Source organism: Brachypodium distachyon, chromosome 4 (genome assembly GCF_000005505.3).
Source record: "Brachypodium distachyon strain Bd21 chromosome 4, Brachypodium_distachyon_v3.0, whole genome shotgun sequence".
NCBI classification, from domain to species: domain Eukaryota; kingdom Viridiplantae; phylum Streptophyta; class Magnoliopsida; order Poales; family Poaceae; genus Brachypodium; species Brachypodium distachyon.
In genome coordinates, this window is record NC_016134.3 from 18,165,506 (window position 1) to 18,185,750 (window position 20,245).

The 20,245-nt window shown below is 42.0% G+C and overlaps 2 protein-coding genes across 3 annotated transcripts; both read right to left on the reverse strand.

Annotated features, from left to right (window-relative positions):
* Positions 1 to 496: 496 nt before the first annotated feature.
* LOC100828130 lies at positions 497 to 1,909 on the reverse strand. Its single transcript, XM_003577460.4, has one exon. The coding sequence runs from the start codon at positions 1,765 to 1,767 to the stop codon at positions 844 to 846; it is 924 nt and encodes a 307-aa protein (XP_003577508.1). The 5' UTR covers positions 1,768 to 1,909; the 3' UTR covers positions 497 to 843.
* A 2,157-nt stretch (positions 1,910 to 4,066) lies between these two features.
* On the reverse strand, positions 4,067 to 17,300 carry LOC100828428 (ATP-dependent DNA helicase At3g02060, chloroplastic). 2 transcript variants are annotated; one of them, XM_003577461.4, is made up of 15 exons: positions 16,646 to 17,297; positions 15,493 to 15,718; positions 14,974 to 15,219; positions 14,382 to 14,516; positions 13,825 to 13,949; positions 13,042 to 13,181; positions 11,964 to 12,034; positions 11,185 to 11,346; positions 10,741 to 10,827; positions 9,022 to 9,195; positions 6,769 to 6,813; positions 6,473 to 6,643; positions 6,205 to 6,390; positions 4,808 to 5,139; positions 4,067 to 4,715 (listed from the first exon to the last, which is right to left on the reverse strand). In XM_003577461.4, exons 1-14 carry the CDS (start codon positions 17,254 to 17,256, stop codon positions 5,038 to 5,040), a joined length of 2,481 nt encoding a protein of 826 aa, XP_003577509.2. In that variant the 5' UTR covers positions 17,257 to 17,297; the 3' UTR covers positions 4,067 to 4,715; positions 4,808 to 5,037. The 2 variants fall into 2 exon arrangements, with proteins under 2 accessions (XP_003577509.2, XP_010237679.2); XM_010239377.3 differs by lacking the exon at positions 14,974 to 15,219 and having other exon boundaries at positions 16,646 to 17,300.
* Between the last annotated feature and the right edge of the window lie 2,945 nt (positions 17,301 to 20,245).

Sequence of the window (20,245 nt, forward strand, 5' to 3'; positions counted from 1 at the left end):
TATACATTGGTCATGCCCACCCACAACAGATTCTTGGTTCTAATAAAGCAGAACTTACAGCAAAATAGCCTGGGAAAGAATAAGAAACTGACACATTCTTAACAGAATCACCCATGAAACAAAATTGCTTCAACGCTTAACCACAAACTGGGAATGAAAAATATGTATTAACTGGTTTTGTCATTTTGAACTGGGAGATAACTATACTGTTGAGTTATACTGGATATAAAAATAACATGAACTGTAAAAAAAATATCTTAATTTGCAAAATTCAAGGATAATGCCTAAATATAAATAAGATAAACAAAGACGAATCATGCAAGCCTAGGACTAGTAGATATATTCCTCTTTGTTGGATAATCCTATTGTCCATTTATAATCGAATTACGTAAAGCTACCGATATCAAATTTAGGAACTTGGCATAGGCGACCATTAGACCTGAAATTATGAATAACTTTATATGTCAAAACCATTCGACGATCACATGGGACACTGTAACAAGAACAAACAAGAATGATGCAAAGTAAATATTTCATAACAACTGTACAAGGCTACCAAATGTCATACTGTAAAGAACAACGGTGCAATGTGGTTGGTGGATGATGCACATCAATGACCATGCTCCACATTATTCTCCATTGGACAATGGATATCACAGATTTCAGTAACCATCTACCCTAGCAACTAATGATCTCCAATTCGTCGAAATATTCAGCCACCCTTTCAACTAAAAAATCCACCCATACAGCTAAGTTTTTCAGACGGTGGAATCTAAGCGATATCAATTGACATCAGAGGATCACAATATACCTAGTTAATTAGTGAATGGGCGCAACTCATCCTCATTCTTGTGCCACACTCTTGCCACCTACACCCTTCATCGGCAAATGCTCCATCTCCGCAACAGCCCCCGACGATGCCACCGTAGGAAGGGCTTCATAAGAACCTCCAACACCATTATGCCTCCTACCCGTCCCCACGCTTGCACCACCACCCCCAGCGTCAACTCCGCACCACCTTGCCACCCCAAGGTACAAACCGGCCACAGCAGCCGCCGCAATCACGCAATGCACGGAGAGCATGAGGTCCATGACAGCCACAGCCCGGAGCCTGACTTCGCCGACATCACAGCGCGTGGCCGGCGCGAGGGCCGCGTCCATTAGCCGGTGGCAGCCGGCTGGGACACAGGAGTCGACGTAGAGGCTGAGGCCGGTCTGGAGCGACCAGAGACCCCCGACAGCTCCCGCGAAGGCGAGCGCCGTCTCGGCCAACAAGTGGTGGTGGGTTCTGGGGGGCGACAGCGCGGAGACGAGGGAGGCCGCGGCGGCCGCGAGGAGAACGAGGGCCGCGACGGAGAGCGCGTGGGCCTGGAGGTCGGAGGAGGGGAACGCGGCGGCGAGGAAAGCCCCCGCGCGGGCGAGGAGGGAGAGCGGGAGGGACAGGAGGAGCGGGCGGAGGACTAGCGGGAGGTGCTGGTGGCAGGAAGGGAGAAAGGGGAGCGGCAGCAGGAGGAGGAGGGGAGGGAGGAGGAGGAACGGGAGGAGGCGGGAGACCGGGGCGACGGGGAGGAAGGGGAAGGGGGTCGCGGCGAGGACGGGGAGGAGGCGGAGGGTCGGGTGTTCTCGGAGGAAACGGAGGCAGCGGTGGTGGTTCGCGTGCGCCGGGGATAGGTGGGCGACGGCGGCGAGGAGGAGGTGGGAGAGGGAAGAGGAGAGGAGGGCGAGCGCGAGGAGGATGTGGCACGCGAGCAGCAGCGCCTCCGCCATCGGTGGTGGAGCACGATTTCCGAGGAGTGGGGAAGGAAGGAAGGGAGGCTTTGGGACAAGATCGAGAAAACGACGGGTGGGCGCGGCGAGGAACGCGGCGCGGCGGCGGGGACTGGGAGAGGCGGTCAACTCTGCCCGTGGACGGCGGCTGTGGCGGTGGGACGAGGCCTTGTGTTTGTTTGGGCCGAAACTTGACAGGTTGTGTTTGTTTGGGCTAAAACTTGACGGGTTGTGTTTGTTTGGGCTGGAACTTCACGGCTGCAGATTCTACGGTTGCAGCTCCTAGAATCAGCTGTCCCTGCTAACTACTGCTGCTGTAAAATTGAAGTTGTCTGATGTGTCTTTGTTTCATAGCTGTGGTCGCAGCTGAAATGTGCTGAAATGATATAAATGATCCTATAGTTCTGTAGATTCGGTATAAGTACTGATTGTATCATTTTAACTGTAGACAAGTCATTTAAGAGTTGTTTTTACCTGCAGCTGACCAACTTTCATTGAATTAGACGGTGTATATTTTAAGAGTGTATTATACATGTGACAAGAATTTGGTTGACCTATTTTCAAGTCATAGCATCTTACAGAAATACACATATATACATCAAAAAGAACGGTGAGCAATTTTGCAAAATTTCGACACATTCACGTGCATGCATACGTTAACTCACATCCGGTCATGTTTATACACTAACTCACCTCCAGGCATGTTCATTCAGTTATGCTGCTAAGTGGACTATTTATAAACAGATAGACAGTATGACAATGGGACCTAATAGTTCAGGTCTCTTCAGTCTGTGGTCTTTATATCGAGGAATATGTAGCGATCTCCAAGTCTCCAAGAATAGAACTAGAAGAACATAACCGACCAGAGTACCAGACCAAAAGCAGAGGGAGAAGGTGGCTCCTTCCGGCCGCATACTCCTACCTAGCAAGAACGGAAAAAAAAACCAGAGAGCATCCCAAATCGAGACAACAACCCGAATCGAGAGAACGGAGCGAGCTGGGCCTGGAGCAATCGACGCTTAGGCGCTCCAGTGCCTCCACCTACTCAGCTGCTCTGGCGTGAGCTGTTGTATGGGGAGAACTCGGGGGAGCAAGGGGCGGCGGGAGTTGCTGTAGCGCGACCGGAGGTACGAGGGGGACGGCGGGAACTCAGGGGAGCAGGGGGCGGTGGGAGCAGGATCGCGTGGCGGCGGCCTTGGAAGCTTGGTGCGGCGTCGGTGGCAAGAGATCGAGGGGCGGCGGCGCTGGTTGAAAGAGATCAAGTGGCCGCGCCGTCCACGGGATAGGAGCTCCGAGCTCGTGGTGGTGGGCTGGTGGCGGTTGGGGGCCACGGAGAGGAGGGATGCAGATCTGTTCCGCCATCCTGAGGAGCAAGGCGGAGGAGCTGACGGCCGGAGAAAGAGGCGACGGCCGCCGCCGGTGGCTGGAGAGATAGAGCGAGATAGGTGGCGGCCAAGAGACCGGAAGGGGTCCAGTCGTTCGGGTTGGTTGGGAATAGAACGAAGGGGTGAGTGGCAATTCGGGTGTTGTATGTGAATTGGTGGGAGGGTAAATCGGTAAAATGTTCAGTTCTGGAGCTGCAGCAGCGGTCGGAAGCACCGAAATGGCAGCTTCTCGTTCGTAATGTATTGGTTTGGAACGCTCCACGGTAGCCGTTGGTAGGAACCGGTCCAAAACAAGTTGTTTATTTGGGCTCCAGCTTCTACATCTCAGAAGCCGTTGGAGCAGATTCTTGGAGCCCAAACAAGCAGACCCCAAGAAGCACTGCCGGGCACCGGGATTCTCTGGCATGTACGCTTTACAAAAATAAACCAAACGTTTATCGCGAAACCGTTTATCGTTCTCCTGCTCCTCGCCCATGCGATAAGCCATACATGATGATCCGAATGAACATTGCATACGGATCCCCAACACTAGCATGTCAATTCTTAGTTCTGTCCCGTGACCCGGTAGCTAAATTAGCGTGGCTTTGGCCCTCGTGTTTTCGATAGAGGTGCGCTAGAATGCTAGACGGCCTATGATATTTCTCCTAGCCAGACCGTCACCTTTTTTTCCAGTCCGCATTGCCCCCATTGCAAATTAGTCCTCTATGGATGTTCACTTTTGGTTGTAGGAATAGCAAGAGGTTACATTCGCAGTTGTAGAAGCCATGTTAGCAATGTTAAAGTTTGCTAGTCCCTCCGATCCATATTAATCGTCTCAAGTTCATCCAAATATGGAAGTACCTATGGCTAAAAAGAGTTAGATAGATGTAATATTTTGACAATTAATATGGATCGGACGAAGTAATAGAAACCGCTTTTGGGATATTCGCTTTTGGGCACACCTTTTACCCAGTTGTACAAATATACATAAAAGATTGCTGCAAGTTTTGGGATCTACTCCCTCCGTCCCATATTAACTTTCTATTACATTTATCTAGACGTGTTTTACTATACACATACGTTTATATTTAGATAAATTTGAGTCACTTAATATGGGACAGAGGGAGTATAATACTACATACATACAAGTGCCTTTGATCGCTTCATGCTAGCTTACAACAAATTGAATAAGATGCAGTTCTCGACTGAAATGTCATTACAAGTTTGATGAATGAACAACTGACCAATTGGCGCCTTTTCACGAACTGCTAAATCTTCCAGTCGACACCATGGTGTATGGTACATGGGTTGGAAAGTAACACTACGTACCAGTTAGTTGAGCAATACTGCTGAGTTCCTGCCAGAAGACTTGGGAGGAAACTCGGTGATGTTCTCTGTTACGAAGAATCTGAACCGAGTTCTCAGATTCAGGTCTCAAATTTGTTCAATAAACCATGCCATGACAGGTAACGCCGTTGATCAACAGCATTTGGGGTTAGCGATTGTGTATTCCATCAGCCACTGCTAGCTAAACAAACTGTCAGTGAATGCAGAGATGCAGTTCATGCCTTTCCATCGAGCATCCTGCAAAATTTCCGGGGAAGTCAGACACGGAATGACATATATAGTTGTTAAAAGCTGGAGAAAAGATGAAATTCAGAGGTTTAAGATGGTACCAGGTCATGTATAGGTATAGTCCGTCACGCTACATGTTCATGAGTTTACTTAAGGAATACTGTATATGATTGGAATGCTTGGGCTTGCCTGAATTGCCAATACCACCACAAGAAGGGACCTTCCATGGTCCGACTAATCAAATACCTCTGTTTGCTTTCTCATTTTCGTGAGCATGAATAGTTTGCTCCATGTTATAGTGGTTGTCAAACCTTCATTTTGATGAAAGAATCTAGTACTTCACAAGGGCGGGCATTACTGCATAGCAATCTGCTAAGCAATGAAAAAGCCAGTTCAGAAGTAGTGTATCTGGCAGAGTGACCAGAAGTTCAGCCTGCAAAAGAGCAAACTTGTTAATACATGGGAAAAAGAATTTTCAAAATTGTACAAGTTGGAAAGGGTAGATACAAGCTCCCAGGCTTTAGTGCAAAGGAAATTTATGTGTTGCTTGTATGACAATAAATCTTCACGAGAGCACTCAACAATGCAGCTTTTATCGAGCACCATGAGATGTTATAAGTGGACCAAATCACAAAATTCTCGGATACACACCTAAACGTGTGTCGTTTTGTATTAGAAGAAAACACCAAGGCACAAAGCACAATACCACAAACATGGCTGCAGCCAAAAGCCAGCAAGTATACAGAAATGAGAAAACACTAAAAAGTAAAAAAAAAAAACCCAAAAGAAGTGCCAGCCTAACCTAACAAAAAGCAAGAGAAAAAGAGAAAGCAGAAAAACAAAGCTAAGCTACGGCGATCTTTTTTTTTTGCTCGAAGCTGCGGCAATCGGTTGCAGAATCTCAGGGGATCAAGCGTGCAACCGCAGCTTCCTGAGCTCCTTAGCTCCAGCCAGCCACCAAAGTGCTGCCTCGTTGATAACGGCCCTGTTGAAATCTTCACCATCACACCCTTTCAAATCTACAATTATATGTCCAATTGGCAAATAGGCTTACTGAGTGACCCTTGCCAGCAGGAGTAGAGTCATTCTTGTTTTTATCTCTTCCACTCAGACAAACCAGTCACTTATTTATTAATAGAACGATGGAATTCATTGCTGCACATAAATATACTTCTATGGACAGTCAGATTTTAGAAGAGACCTTACGAGTACCAACAACTGTCATACACATCTATTAATAGTCCATATATGAGCTTATTGGATTCTCCGACATAAAAGCTTTGAGCGTTGTAGTCAATTATGTAAAGCAAATGAGAGTTTTGTTAATAAAAGCACGACTTCTCTCAATGATTCCTTTTAAGGGGATTTTCTCACATACTCAAGGAAACAGCATACCATTGTTTAGCACGCCAATACTTTTCACGATGAGTATTTATGGGGATTTCCTTTCGAGATCTAACATGCTCACAGAAACTACATGGGATGTCTTGATATTTACCTTAATTTCCTTTCCAGTCAATGTTAAGGAGTTCCGATGTGTTTCAGAAGCCATTGCTTCTACCATGAGCCTAAAAACCTTCTTGTTCATGTTTGTTTTCATGATGATCGTTTTGCCAGATGGATATATTCGACAGATACCAAGATCTGCTGCCATCCGCCTCACATAGAGCTTTTTCAATAGCAACTGCGAGAGAAAAAGGCATTAAACCACCAACCTGTAACATCAAGAACACTTAGTATCAGTGGAAATATTAACAACTGTAGACCTCCATATCACGGGGCTCCTTCCCATATTGTCGACGAAGATCTTCTGTGAATTGTGTTAAGGTCCATATATCCTTTTCTGCAGCTTTTGCTGCTTCATTGAGCAATTCAACAGGATTCTCAAGATAACTTATGTATTCAGAAGAGAGATGTGCAGAAATGTTTATATCCAGCTGTGCAAAGAATAGAGGCAATCAGATAGTGTTCGTGAACAAAGTAAAAGGGCAAACAATATGAATAACATGCCAAATCGGTGATTGTGTAAAGCTGTTCGACCCAAAAGGTATTTTAGGTTCACCTGAACATCTTTGTAAGGAACAGGGTTAATACAAAATTGATCAACCTGAAAATAAGAAAAAAGAACTGTCAAGATTCGAGAATAATTACAGCAAGAAGCATACAATGCAGTAATTTAAGCACAACACTTGGCTCATGCTACTACTTAAGCATTTTAAAAAGAAAAGAAAATCGCAATACAAATACATCACCCAATCCCAATGTACGGCCTCCAGAAGCTTTCACGCATGTTCATCTTAATTTAATTGTCTCTCCCATTTTCTAGGAAGTGTAATTATGATTGCAGATTGATCACTTTGCGAAACATGGTTTTTCTTTTCTTCACTCACTACCATCACGCCTGGAGATAAGTGTTGAATATGTATGAAATCGATCAACGGTGTGGATCTTACATCTTTTGAGAGCAAGATAATTAAACTGTACCAATGAAAATCGGGGTCAAAATCGGTCAATCTGACTTAGGGGATGGGGGGGGGGGGGTATTCTAAACGGTTTTATAGTTAGAGGGGTACTTCAAACCAAAGTAGAGTCAAGGGTTGTAATGTGAACTTTGATACAAGTTTAGGGGGTAATGTGCACTTATCTCTAAAAGATAAGTGTTGAATATGTATGAAATTGATCAACGGTCAGTGTAATGGTGATCATACGGTCTTCTACGAACACTCAAAAGGGAAAAATCACTATCTAGCAGTGTATGTAGATGACATCATAATAACCGGAGATGATGAAGAAGAAATAACAAGATTGAAGAAAAATCTGAGCCAAGCATTGGAAGTTAAGGATCTCGGAAATTTGAGGTATTTCCTTGGAATAGAGGTGGCCAGATCAAAGGAGGGAATAGCACTATCACAAAGAAAGTACACGCTGGATCTCCTTAGTGATGTTGGCATGTTGGGCTGCCGTGCTCTCCAACTCCTATGGATCAAAACCATAAAGTTACAGCTGAATCGGGCGAGCCAATTGACAAGGAGAAGTATCAAAGACTCGTAGGTCGATTGCTATACCTATGTCATACAAGACCAGACATCGCTTATGCTGTAGGAGTCGTAAGTAGGTATATGCATGAGCCTAGGAGTGAGCACCTCGAGGCAGTATACAGAATCTTGAGATACTTAAAGGGGACTCCAGGAAAAGGACTTATTTACAAAGGCAAAGGACATCTTGATGTAGATGGATACTGTGATGCTGATTGGGCGAGTTGCTTGGATGACAAAAGGTCAACTTTGGGCTATTGTGTGTTTGTTGGAGGAAATCTAGTGTCATGGAGAAGTAAAAAACAGTTAGTTGTCTCTAAGTCAACAGCTAAAGCAGAATTCAGAGCCTTGTCCCAAGGATTGAGTGAAATGCTGTGGGTGACAAACATGCTGTCTCTAAGTCAACAGCTGAAGCAGAATTCAGAGCCTTGTCCCAAGGATTGAGTGAAATGCTGTGGGTGAGAAACATGCTTAGTGAATTGACGGTGCTGAAGAACGGATATTTGAACATTTGGTGTGACAACAAGTCAGCAATCAACATAGCAAATAATCCAGTGCAACATGATAGAACCAAGCATGTAGAAATTAACAGATTCTTCATAAAAGAGAAACTGGATGCTGGAATCATAAAGCTGGATTATGTGACTTCAGGACAACAAGTGGCAGATTGCTTAACTAAAGGCTTGGGGACAAGAGAATGCAATTTAGCTTGCGACAAGATGGGAATGATATATATCTATCACCCATCTTGAGGGGGGTGTTGGATATGTTACTAGACATCTTTATTACTCAGTCAGCTCAGCCCATGGTGGCTATGACCTAACTACTTAAGGCTTTCCTGGAGGAGCTCCCCTTGGCTCCACAGAACACAACCGCCACACACACTTCACACACAGCAGCAGCAGTGCAAGGTTAGTCTCTGCTTCCTCCTCCACACCACAACTATAAATGTGAGTTTTCTTTTACACAGCATATTGCGTCAATGAGGGCTTGTTTGGCACAGGTGGAATTCACGGGATTTTGAGGGAATTCTGGGGATTCTATTTCAAAAATGAACAACCATCCACAAAATTCCCTAGAAATTCCGTGGAATCCACCTGTGCCAAACAGACCTAAAATTATTCATAATACAGGTGTTTCCTAGTAAAAAGGTCTAAATGCTCAAGCCTGAGAATTACATCAGATAAACAAGAACATGATCATAAATATGAGATGTTAGAAAAGCAGGCTCTGTTGCAGACCTAAAACCAAGTAGTATATTATGAACAGAATGACTATACCTTTGACAAGCTATCAAAAAGCATATCAAAGAACAAATCGATGCCAACATTTGCAACATCTCCAGATTGTTGCTCGCCAAACATGCTTCCGAAACCCCTAATACCCATATCCTTCTCTGCAACATGAAAACCTTGACCAAGATCCGAATGCTCTTCAATAGCTCCAAGTCTATCCTGCAGATGCAAGCATTGAGTTGCAAATGAAGATACGTGAAGGTCTACTAGATTGTGGGGAAAGGCGCATAGTTTTGGAAGAAAGCTACTCCCTCCGTTCCATATTAATCGGCACGGATTTAGTACAACTTGTACTCCCTCCGACCCATATTACTTGTCGCAGATTTAGTACAAAGCTGCACTAAATCAACAACAAGTAATATGGGTCGGAGGGAGTACTAAATCCACGCCAATTAATAGGAACGGAGGGAGTATATTTTTGGTAAATCGGAGGTGGAGTCCATTCTCCATCCTAATAGGACACAATCTTTTCAGGTTGCAGGTAAAATAAGATGGCCTTCTGTCGTGCTACTTCCAAAAGGAAGGTGTTCTAAACTTAATTTTATGTGGGACCTCTCCTTGAAAACGCACAATGGATGTGGAAGAGCTTTTTGCCCAAAAAAAAACAGAATCAGCAGTGGAGGAATCAGGGCATGAAATTAAATGGGGGACATGGAACCCTCAAGGAAGTAGGATACAATAGGGCCATGCAAGATAAGCATAGGTAGTATAGAAATCCAGGAGATGATAAAGCATCTTTACCAATGCCAGTCTAATGTTTACAGTTATATGAGTTTTAACTGTTTTCAGATAAGGTGATTCTGTTACTGTAATCCCAGAGAGCAGGTTGGTCGTTGCACATCTGTTTGGTCACACATTTAGAATTGTTATTTTGTAATTCTTCATACAAGACATCTGGTTCTGACTTTCTAATTTTCTATAATAAAACTGGGGGAAGTACTGTTTCAAGAACCAGCGAGAAAAGGTAACTCTAGTTATCAGAAAATTGCATGGACAATGAACTACTCAGCTAATGAAAAGTTCAGTAAGAGCCGGGAGAACTGTCCAAAAGATGCAGCGAAGCAAGGAGATGATGAAGACAGTGGTTGAGCTGTTGAGGACGGCTTTAGTTTCACAATGGCATAACACAAAACAACCCTGAACTCACTGTGCAAGATATCTTAAGGCGACACGAAATCAATTATCCTTTTACAACATACCCAGCGCAGATTCCTCATAAAGATCAGACATCAGATGCAATAAAAGCAGTAGGCACTAGGCCCCATAATGTAGTTTGCTACATCTGACTGTAGAATAAGACAGAATATGAAGGGTTTATTTCTTATTTTACCCGTTTGTACTTTTGTTTACATAAGGATCTTGCAGACTCTTTTGTAAATGAGTTTACTCTTTAATTCATTTTCAGTTGGGATTCCCCTACTGCTCCCTGTACAAAAAGGAGTGGTGACGCTAGAAGCATCAATACTAACCAGAAACTTAGTTGAGAACATTTAGAACCAAGTTGTCTTCAACAAAAATACATCTAAATTATAGGTACCATCGTACAACCAAAACTGGACAATAGGCCTTAGAAAATATTTGTTATTGGAACTTCAATATTCTATAACAACCCAAATATGCTTTCAGCATCAGGCACAGGTACGTTTAATTCTATGAGCATAAATATTCAATATAAATAGGAAATTAGAAGGCAACATAGCTCACCATAGCAATTCTTGAGAGCAAAGACTTATCAGTGTAGAAGAGGTATGTGAAACCCTCTCTGCCCGATCTTCCTACTCTTCCTCGCAACTGTGAAGGAAAAGCATAGCAGTGAACTTGTGATTTAGAGACATGGATCAGAAAGAACATGAAAGGATAAGGCACGGATTGGATAAAAGTACTATAACAGTGTCTCACAGCAAATTAAGTAGAAAAGACAGAAATCAGTTAACAGTTTATGGCAGCAGCGGGCAAGATATCTTTCTTCATAACTTATTTTGTATTTGTACAATGAACAAAGATTCCAGCAAGATGATCAAGCAATGCTTGTCCATGAGTATTATTATTCTATTATTAAATAATCAACCAAATTTACATGAACCCAGATTTAAAATATCAATATTTTGACAAAAAGGCAAAGTAAAACACAAAAGAAAAGAAAGCCACCTGATACAACTGGGCAAGCCCAAATAGTTCAGCATACTGAACTATCATTGTGTTGGCATTTGGAATATCTATTCCACTTTCAATTATGTGTGTGCATACAAGAATTTTTATTTCCCCGCAAGAGAATTTTTCCATGGCAAGTTGTATATTCTTTGACACTTTCTGTGGGAAAAATATTTCACGAGAAAATTGGTTAGTGAAGCCAAAACAACATTCGTCTATGCAACAAGAACATAAATTATTATCAAATGTAGGTACCATCCCATGATAAGATGACTTGAGTAAAGCGAAGTCTACATAAATTGAATGGGGAAAAGCGACAAATAATTCTTCCTCATCCCGCTTTTCCTCTCCCATTCCGTCCTATTCCACCTTCCCACTTCACCTCCTCTTGTCCTCCACTCGACCACCACCACTGCACCTCCCCATCCCCCCCCCCCCCCCCCGCCCCACACACACACACGCACCACGGAGGCCATTCGCCTAAGGCCAGGGGCACCAGTGAACCCATCCACCGAGCATCAATCCATCGCCGCCTCGCAGGTCAGCATCCTGTCCATCTAACTGCTCCTACCCCTTGTTCCTCCTCCAGCTTCTTCCCTTTGCAAGGAAGATGAAGCACTCCCTTTCCAACTCGTCCACAAACGCACCATCAGATGGCCAAGAGAGGCATTCGCACAACAAGACCAGGTGGAGAATGTTCTCCATATAGATTTACAATTATGAAATATCATGGTAAATGCAGAGTCTTGCATACTTAATCAGCTTAGTCAGCTAACCTTCCCATGAGCAACAGCCATCGGTACATCTGGAAGAGAATCCTTGAGAAATTGCAATACATCGTCTATTGCTGTTGAAAAACGAAGCAAAACATGAGAAGTGCATAGGCATTTTAAAAGGCCAAAGTGCATTGTTATACCAAGGTGTTTGCATGAAGGAACATGATATTCAATTAGATTTAGTGCATCGTTACATATACTGAAAAGGGCACATGCACATGGTAATAAATTGGGCTGGCCATTGGTTTGAGTGACGAGGTAGAAAAAGAGTTTGACAAAGCCATATATAACAACCTAATACCAGTTGACCAATACAATTTTGGCATTTATCTCATGTTCTTGCCTATAACAATGATTCTATCATTTTCTTGCCTCTAAATTACTCACTGCAATAAATATATTATGTCAATCTATGTGTTGCTGAGATTACAATATTTTCTTTTCAGTGGCAGAACTTTTTCATAATCATACTTCATTTTGAGAAGTTTATTGCCATTCCATCAATGAATGTGCAGAAAGTTCAATTCAAATTATGGCAAGCATAATCCTTTACATACAATTTATTTATTCTATATTATAAGGCTCAGTTCAAATTATGGAAAGCATGTATAATAATGAACTTTTGCTTTCAACATTTCAATTCCAATGACAGATGTATTACAGAATACAGATACGTTTCTGCACTCTAGATATACAAGGTAAATTGCACTACTTGCTAAAATAAAGAAGGTAAATTGGACTACAGCGGTATGCAAATGTTGAACAGTTGGTATTTGTATCATCCATGTTGCCTTCATATTGCTAATTGTCACGTATATGCCTTGAATTGAAACTTGCACGATTAAAATACTGAAAAGAGTCTATGTTGTTTCAAACTGAGGTCAGGTCTGCTGAAAAATGTTGTCAAATCATTGTTTGATCGGATGAATTCTAGGAAAACCAATTGCTTTCCATACTCACAAACCTGACTTAAAAAACACCAGACTGCACATTGGTAAAATATAAAGTTGTGTTCACACATCATGAAGATATATTACTATATCGTAAAAATGTCATCTGAAGATAACAAAGTTGTGACCTTTTATTCGAGGAACAACGTAGAAAACTTGACCACCACGCTTCAGCTCCAATTTGATAGCTGATAGGGCCCGTTCTCTACTAAATGCTGACACATAGGTCTTGACAGCAACTCTTTCTGGAGGTGGTGTAGACATTAAACTGAAAGCAAGAATACGCTTCTGTTAGAAAACAAAAAAAGTGAAAACCACATGACAGAAGTATGATTAAATTGTCAGATGTATTATGTACTCACATTACATTAGTGTTGACGAATTCTGTTTGCAATCTATATTAATGCATCTATACATTGGCTGTAGTACGGAATCTAAATGATCCATTGACAGCACAGGGCTAGCAATCGCTCATCCTTTTACCAATAGACGGTAATCCTCCAAAGGTTGCACTATCAAAATGAGTTTGTTTGGAACACTAAGGTAAGGGAGCTAGCAATCATCCCTCTTTTCAACAATCAAACTAAATTGTAATAACACAACAAACTTCTGTTGCATCTTAGTTTTACAGTAACTTCACCCACACAACACACTTAAGTGATATATCAGCAAATAGTTACAAGCAAACAACATTAGTTCTGCCAGCTAATGTTCTCCAAGCACCAGAATTTCTGGTTGATTACACCCCATAACCTGATAACCATCATTTAGGTCTCTAGCAATTATCTCAAAAAATCGGTAACCATATAGTGCCATCAATAAACCATATTTGTTTAAGAAAGAGAAACGTCTTCCTCCCAACTAAAAAGAGAAGGTAAAGTATAGTAAGCATTGCAACAAAATCTTACTACCTTGCGTCACGAAAACCAGTTAAAGCAAGATACAAAGTTCGTGGAATTGGTGTTGCAGAGAGAGTGAGAACATCAATAGAAGACTTGTAGGATGCAATCTTCTCCTTTTGTTGGACACCAAACTTCTGTTAAGAAGAAAGATAAAAGCTAATGAAGATGTGTATACAAAAATATGGCAAGCCAGGAGTTTTCTTGCAAGATATTTATCCATACTTTTATTAGTAACCATTTACTTGCACTTTCTTCCAAAATGTCTATCACGGCATTAAACTGTGGAGCTTTCTAAGAACTAAGCTTTCAGCATTTACAAAGAGTGAATTAAGTTCTTTTATTAAAATGAAAATTACACTAACTTTAAATTAGTCTTCTATCTCTTCGATACATCTCCAACAACGTACTTCACCAATGCTATATCCCCTCAAAAAATAGTCAAACCATTTTTTATGCATACTGGTACAACCATCAGTATCAAACTAATGCACATCACCAGACTAAACGAAGACAGCTCAAGGATATGAAATCAACATAAGAGAAACATAAGGATTCATAATCGGTACCTGTTCTTCATCCACTACTAGGAGACCAAGATTGTTATAGGCCATCCGTTCTGTAAGAAGAGCATGAGTTCCAACAATTATTTGTAAATGTCCACTCTTAATCTGTGTTATTAGCTCATCTTTTTCTTCCTTGCTCTGCAAAGAAGATACATATCAAGTCAGGCAAATAATAGTCAATCCATTAAGCAAACAAATGTACTTACTATTGAATAGCTCTCATTAACAGAATTATTTATCATGATTTGAGGTCCTAGAAGAAAAGGATGACGACTTGAGAAGATATTTCCTTAAATGAATTTGTGCGATAAGAGTACGAACATTGAGTAAAATATGAAAAAAGGGAAACAAGATAGTGCTGCCACGAATAGCAGAACCCAACATGCATTTTAAGACCATTCATCTTTTCTGCACCGTGACAAACTAGAGTATCAAGAACGACGATATTAGGGTGGAACACTTTCTAGGGTCAAGATAAACTAAACATGTTTAAAAGCGAAAAATTACTGGAAATAAGATATTATTTGGAAACAGAGAATGAAAATCGATGCAATAGGCTGTACTAAGGTTAATCCTGTTTCAGATCATGGTATACCTGAGCACCACTAAATATGGCAATTTTTATATCAGGGTAGCTGGAGAAACGATCAGACATTACATCATAGTGTTGATTAGCTAGTATCACAGTTGGTGCGAGAACCATAGCTTGATATCCTGCAGATACAACAATGAATATAGCACGCATTGCAACTTCCGTTTTACCAAATCCAACATCTCCACAAATCAATCTGTCCATTGGTGTTTCTCTCTCAGTCAGATCTTTCTCAACATCTATGAAAGCCTGCCATTAAAATGCAGATGCAACAATGAATTTCCTAAAGCGGGCTGTAACTATAAAGGGAGCTGCTGAAAGGCTCCCAAGCAGAAGTAAATAAAGGTGTTCCTGAGCTCAGAAGCAATCAAACTATCATTACCATGCATTACACTCTTTATGTAAGCAAACACTGCGCTATCAGATAGTATGTCAACCGCATTAGTCCATGAAAGAATTAACGAATTGTATTCCACATTCAAAATTCAAAGGAAGAACAGACGCGTTTAATTGAAAACAGACCTGATTTTGATCTGGGGTAGGCTCATAAGGAAATTCAGCAGCAAACTGGTCGATTGCCTCAGGCCTTGTGTATGGAGACCTTCTTTGCCTCATCCTCTGTAAATATAATTCCATCAAGTTTACAACCATCTTCTGAACAGCAAGCTTTCCTTTCAGCCTCCTCTTCTCCCATGTAGAAGGATCATTCAGCTTACTCAGACTCCGTGGACGCTTCTTCTCATGAGGCCTGCATAAAACATCAAACTGGATAAATGGTCAACATGAATTTTAATTTCCAACAAACTCAAGGGACCAGACCACAATATAACATAAATCAAACTGCAAGCAACACCAGCGAAAGAAGAGGTGCAACTACAGTGCTTGCTTAAGCACATTTCAGTATACTCAGTGGGGTTTTCTGGTTCTAAAAGATTGAAATTCAGCTTCCAAGGAACTGTTGTGGGAAGTTCCTATAACACAACCCATGCATTAGTTCATTAATTGTTGGTCAAAGCATGGAATTGGACAGTATCCAACAGCTTCCCCAAAATTGACCCCATATCCCTATATAGGTGATCCCTATAAAAGATTTGTCCACCATATTTTTGTTCTCTCCGGATTCCCCATATTCAACTCTCCTGTATTTTATTAATATTATAAGTAACAACACATATATAAGAAAATTAAGCATGCTCATGGTACTTTATCTACGTTGAAAACACCAAGCAACATCGTAATTAGTAATTACATGTAACATAAGAACTACTAATAAAAATAACTAGCATCAAATTACATGATTAGCGCATAAAAATGATTAGCACCAAAGTATCACTAATTAGAATACAATCATAGCACGCAACACAATCCTTCACATAGATTAGCACACGATAATGATTAGCATTAGGGATAGGGATCCATATTAGCACACAATAGGGATTAGCCTCAGCATCAGCATTAGCATCAAATCCGAGCAGGATATGGGGAATGGGGAACGGGATAGGTTATCTGTTGGAATCGATTTTTGGGGTGTAATCCCCAAATAAGACTGTGGAGAATGAGATACGGAACCACTTGGGGTTTGCCTTAGATTTTGCCACGAGTTAGAAATTAGAAGAGCTGCATAACATAGATATGAAACGGGAAGAGGTGGGTTGGGTTAATCGCGGGGGCATACAGGTTGTATCGGTAGAGCATGCGCGCGGCCTGGTCGACGGCCAGCTTGGCCATGGCGTCGGCGTACTGAATGAAAACGTAATCCTCGCCGTCCTCTCCGCTGATGCAAACAAACTTGCCGACGCCGACCTTCTTGTGCACGACGTACTCGCCAGGCTCCAGCTCCCGCGGGTCCACACGGTGCCCCAACGAGCTCCCGGCTGCCATCCCCTTCCTCCTTCCGCCGCCCTCCTCCTCCTCGTCCCCGTCGTCGACGCCGCTGTCTCTCTCCTCTTTCTGGCCGGCAGGGTCCCGTCGGAGCTGGCGGAGGCCGAGGCGCTGCTGCTCACGGATCATGTGGAGGTAGGCCTCCGCCTGGACGGGGTCCATGGAGGAGGAAGCGGATGAGGCAGAGGAAGCGGCGTCGCGCCGGCGAACAAGCACGCGGAGGCGGTGGTTGAGCTGGGCGATGTCATCGGGGGCCGTGGCCGTGGCGGTGGCCGCGGCCGCGGAGGCGATACGGGGGCGGCGAATTGGAAGGCGGAGGCGGCGAGGGGGGGTTAGGGCTGGCGGTCTGTGGAGGAGGAGGTGATGGGGATTGGGTGGCGGAGCGGGGGGGATGGGGGTGGCCATGAATGTGGCGCGGAGGTGGGGGTTAGGAGGAGAGGAGCAGCATGGGGGTTTAAGCCGAGTGGATAGTGAAGGAGGCTGGGGAGAACGAGAACTGACGAGAGCTACGAGGAGAAGGATAATTCCTCGAGTTTTCGTGGACCGGGTTCACAGGCGGGGGATATTTGGTCGAGGGACCAGCAGCTGGGATGTGGGTGTTCCAACACCGGGCAACCTCGAAGGAATTTCACACTAAACTCAAAAGGGATTTCGTACGAAAATTCACTTTAGATGCACTCTTTTCCTAGTAAACAAGCAAAATGATTTCTTAGAAATCTTATGAAATTCTTTTGTTTTTGGACGAAAATGAACATTAGGTCTAACATTTTTTTTTCATAGGAATGAAGTTGGATCAATTTTTTAGAATGGCAAGTGCCACTAAGGGTTTATTCGGTTCACAGGAATGCATTAGGATAGAAAAAATAGGAATAGGATAGGAAAGCATATGCAAAACAGAGGATTCAAATACAGAGGATTGCAAAACAGAGAAATTGAAAAGTGAGGTCTGAATGGATGTTAAAATTCCTCTGTTTTGGCCTTGAGGGCTCATTCGGTTCAAAGGAAAGCAAAACATAAGAAAAGAGCAAACCTTACAATTATCATAGGGTGGAACTTGCCATCCTAAGGAATGATCCAACTTCATTCCTATGATAGAAAAGAGATTGGACATAATGTTTATTTTCCTCCAAAACCAAAAAAAAATCAGTGAGAATTCTAAGGAATCAATTTGCTTGTTTCCTACGAAACGAATGCATCTACAGTGCATTTTCCTAAGGAATCCTCAATCCTTTGGATTTCCTTTGAAAATCCTGTGAAACGAATGAGGGCTGAAAGATTCCATAAAAGAAATTCCCCTCCACTTTTCCTATGTTTCATTTCTATGAACCGAATGCATGAACAGTACCATCAAACGAAAAAATCCTATCCCTGCATTTTTCCTGTTTTGATTTTCCTTTGAACCGAATGAGCTCTCAACCTGTCCAAAGTTCAAACCGAGCACTTCATTTGGTGTGTGTGCTAAGGATTGAGGAGGAGCTTGAGAGAGACGGGGAGGGATCCTATTGGCGGAGAAGCTTGGTAGTTGAGGCATAGGTGCAAGAGAAAACATTACAGCAAGCAGAGAAAGAGAGGGACATGACTGAGTGCAATGTACGTCCGGGTCGATCAGATCGATGCAGTCAGGTGATCAAAATTTTCTCCAAAAATTCCATTACAGCTCGTTTGGCACCCATCATTTAGAATTCTGAAATTCATTTGAATTCCAGAAATAAACTTGTTTGGTTGGCACGAAATTGGCAACATGAACTCAATCTCAAATTTCATGGAATTGCTCTATAACTAACCCCAATTCCTTTCCAAATGTTATCATTTCTCTGAAATTGTCTCTCACTCTACAAATGCATGTGGTAGACAAACATGATTTTTGAACAAGGAATTCAAATTCAACCAATGAAATCGTATCAAAAATTGGATTTCATTTCATTTCTACCAAATGAATGAAACGATGGTTGCCAAACCAGAGTCTAATATGAACAATCTGAGAAAGTGTTGAAGTCAACACCAAAGGCTTGGATATTATAAGGTCATATATTCAACAGTGTTCAATACATATTCAAAGTGCAGACGACAAAATTAGGAGCCAGAGTGTTATAGTTGTGGAGCATCTGGAAGTCCTATCAAGAAAAGACAAGGAAACAACGAATTTGACTCAAAGAGACTTGGATGCAATGGGCGATTTTCTTTAATTTTTCATACATGTGGTCAATAGAAGGAGGATGAGTTGAAATAAATTTTATACCTCACACTTAATAATCAAGTTTTTAGTTAAATGAATACTCCAGGAGCTGGAAACATAAAACAAGATTGTCTACAAAATTCGTTTTTGGCGGGTGGAATCATATGGAGTGAGCTGTAGTCGTGAGACTTAGAAAACTAAAAGGAAGGTATTAAGATAAAGAAAACTGAAAGAAAGGTCTTAAGATACACGGAGGTTGTTTCATACATCCTTCGGGATGACGGGGGACAAAGATGACAAAATTCACCAAGGTTTAAATTTATGTCGAATACATGTATAAATTGGACTATAGTTAGACATACAATTAGTTGGTTAAATTGGATTATAGTTAGACTTAACATTAGTTGGGTTAGGAGTATTTTTGGATGCCGACCAAACTTTAACCTATCAAAATTTTGGCCGTTGAGCAAGATTTGGTTCTTGTTGGGTGAAAACCAATTTTTTGGCAAGCTAATCAGAAGTAATGAGCAAATAAAATCTTTATTTATATTTTGCAACCAAATTTTGTATAGGACAAATGCGGGCTTAAAGCAATCAACCCCCGATTTTTCGAGTAACTGGATATCCGGTCTATCTAGAGGCACCATACGGGAAAAAGATATGTCAACATATTACTCCCTCCATTCTAAAATTTAAGGAGTATAGCCCTCCGTTCTAAAATATAAGGACTATATGTTGACTGTCTAATTTTATTTGACCAAATGTATAGAAAAATTATCAAAACATAATGTGTCAAAAAAAGATCATGAGATCCATTGGGAAATATATTTCATGACATTTTGGTTTGACAGTATATATATGTTGACGTGTTTTGCTACAATCATGGTCGAACTTTAAAAAAGATTGTCAGTCAACAAGCCCTGCATTCTGAAACAGAGGTGAAACAGAGGGAGTAGTAACAATGATGCCGGCTTCCGTGGCAATAGTAGTATCAGGATCAGTGCTTGTAGACAAGGGACAACGGTAAATATCGGAACAAACATTTGTTTGGTGTTTGTAGTTGTGATTGTTCCTTGGTGAAAGTGCATGTTGCCTCATGTATGGTTTTGGTAATTAATGACAATCCCTATGGACTAATGTTTTAGTTGAGATGTATTTGAAGGAATGTTCCATAGGCAATGCATAAAGACCACTTGTTAATTCAATGATAAATGTCAT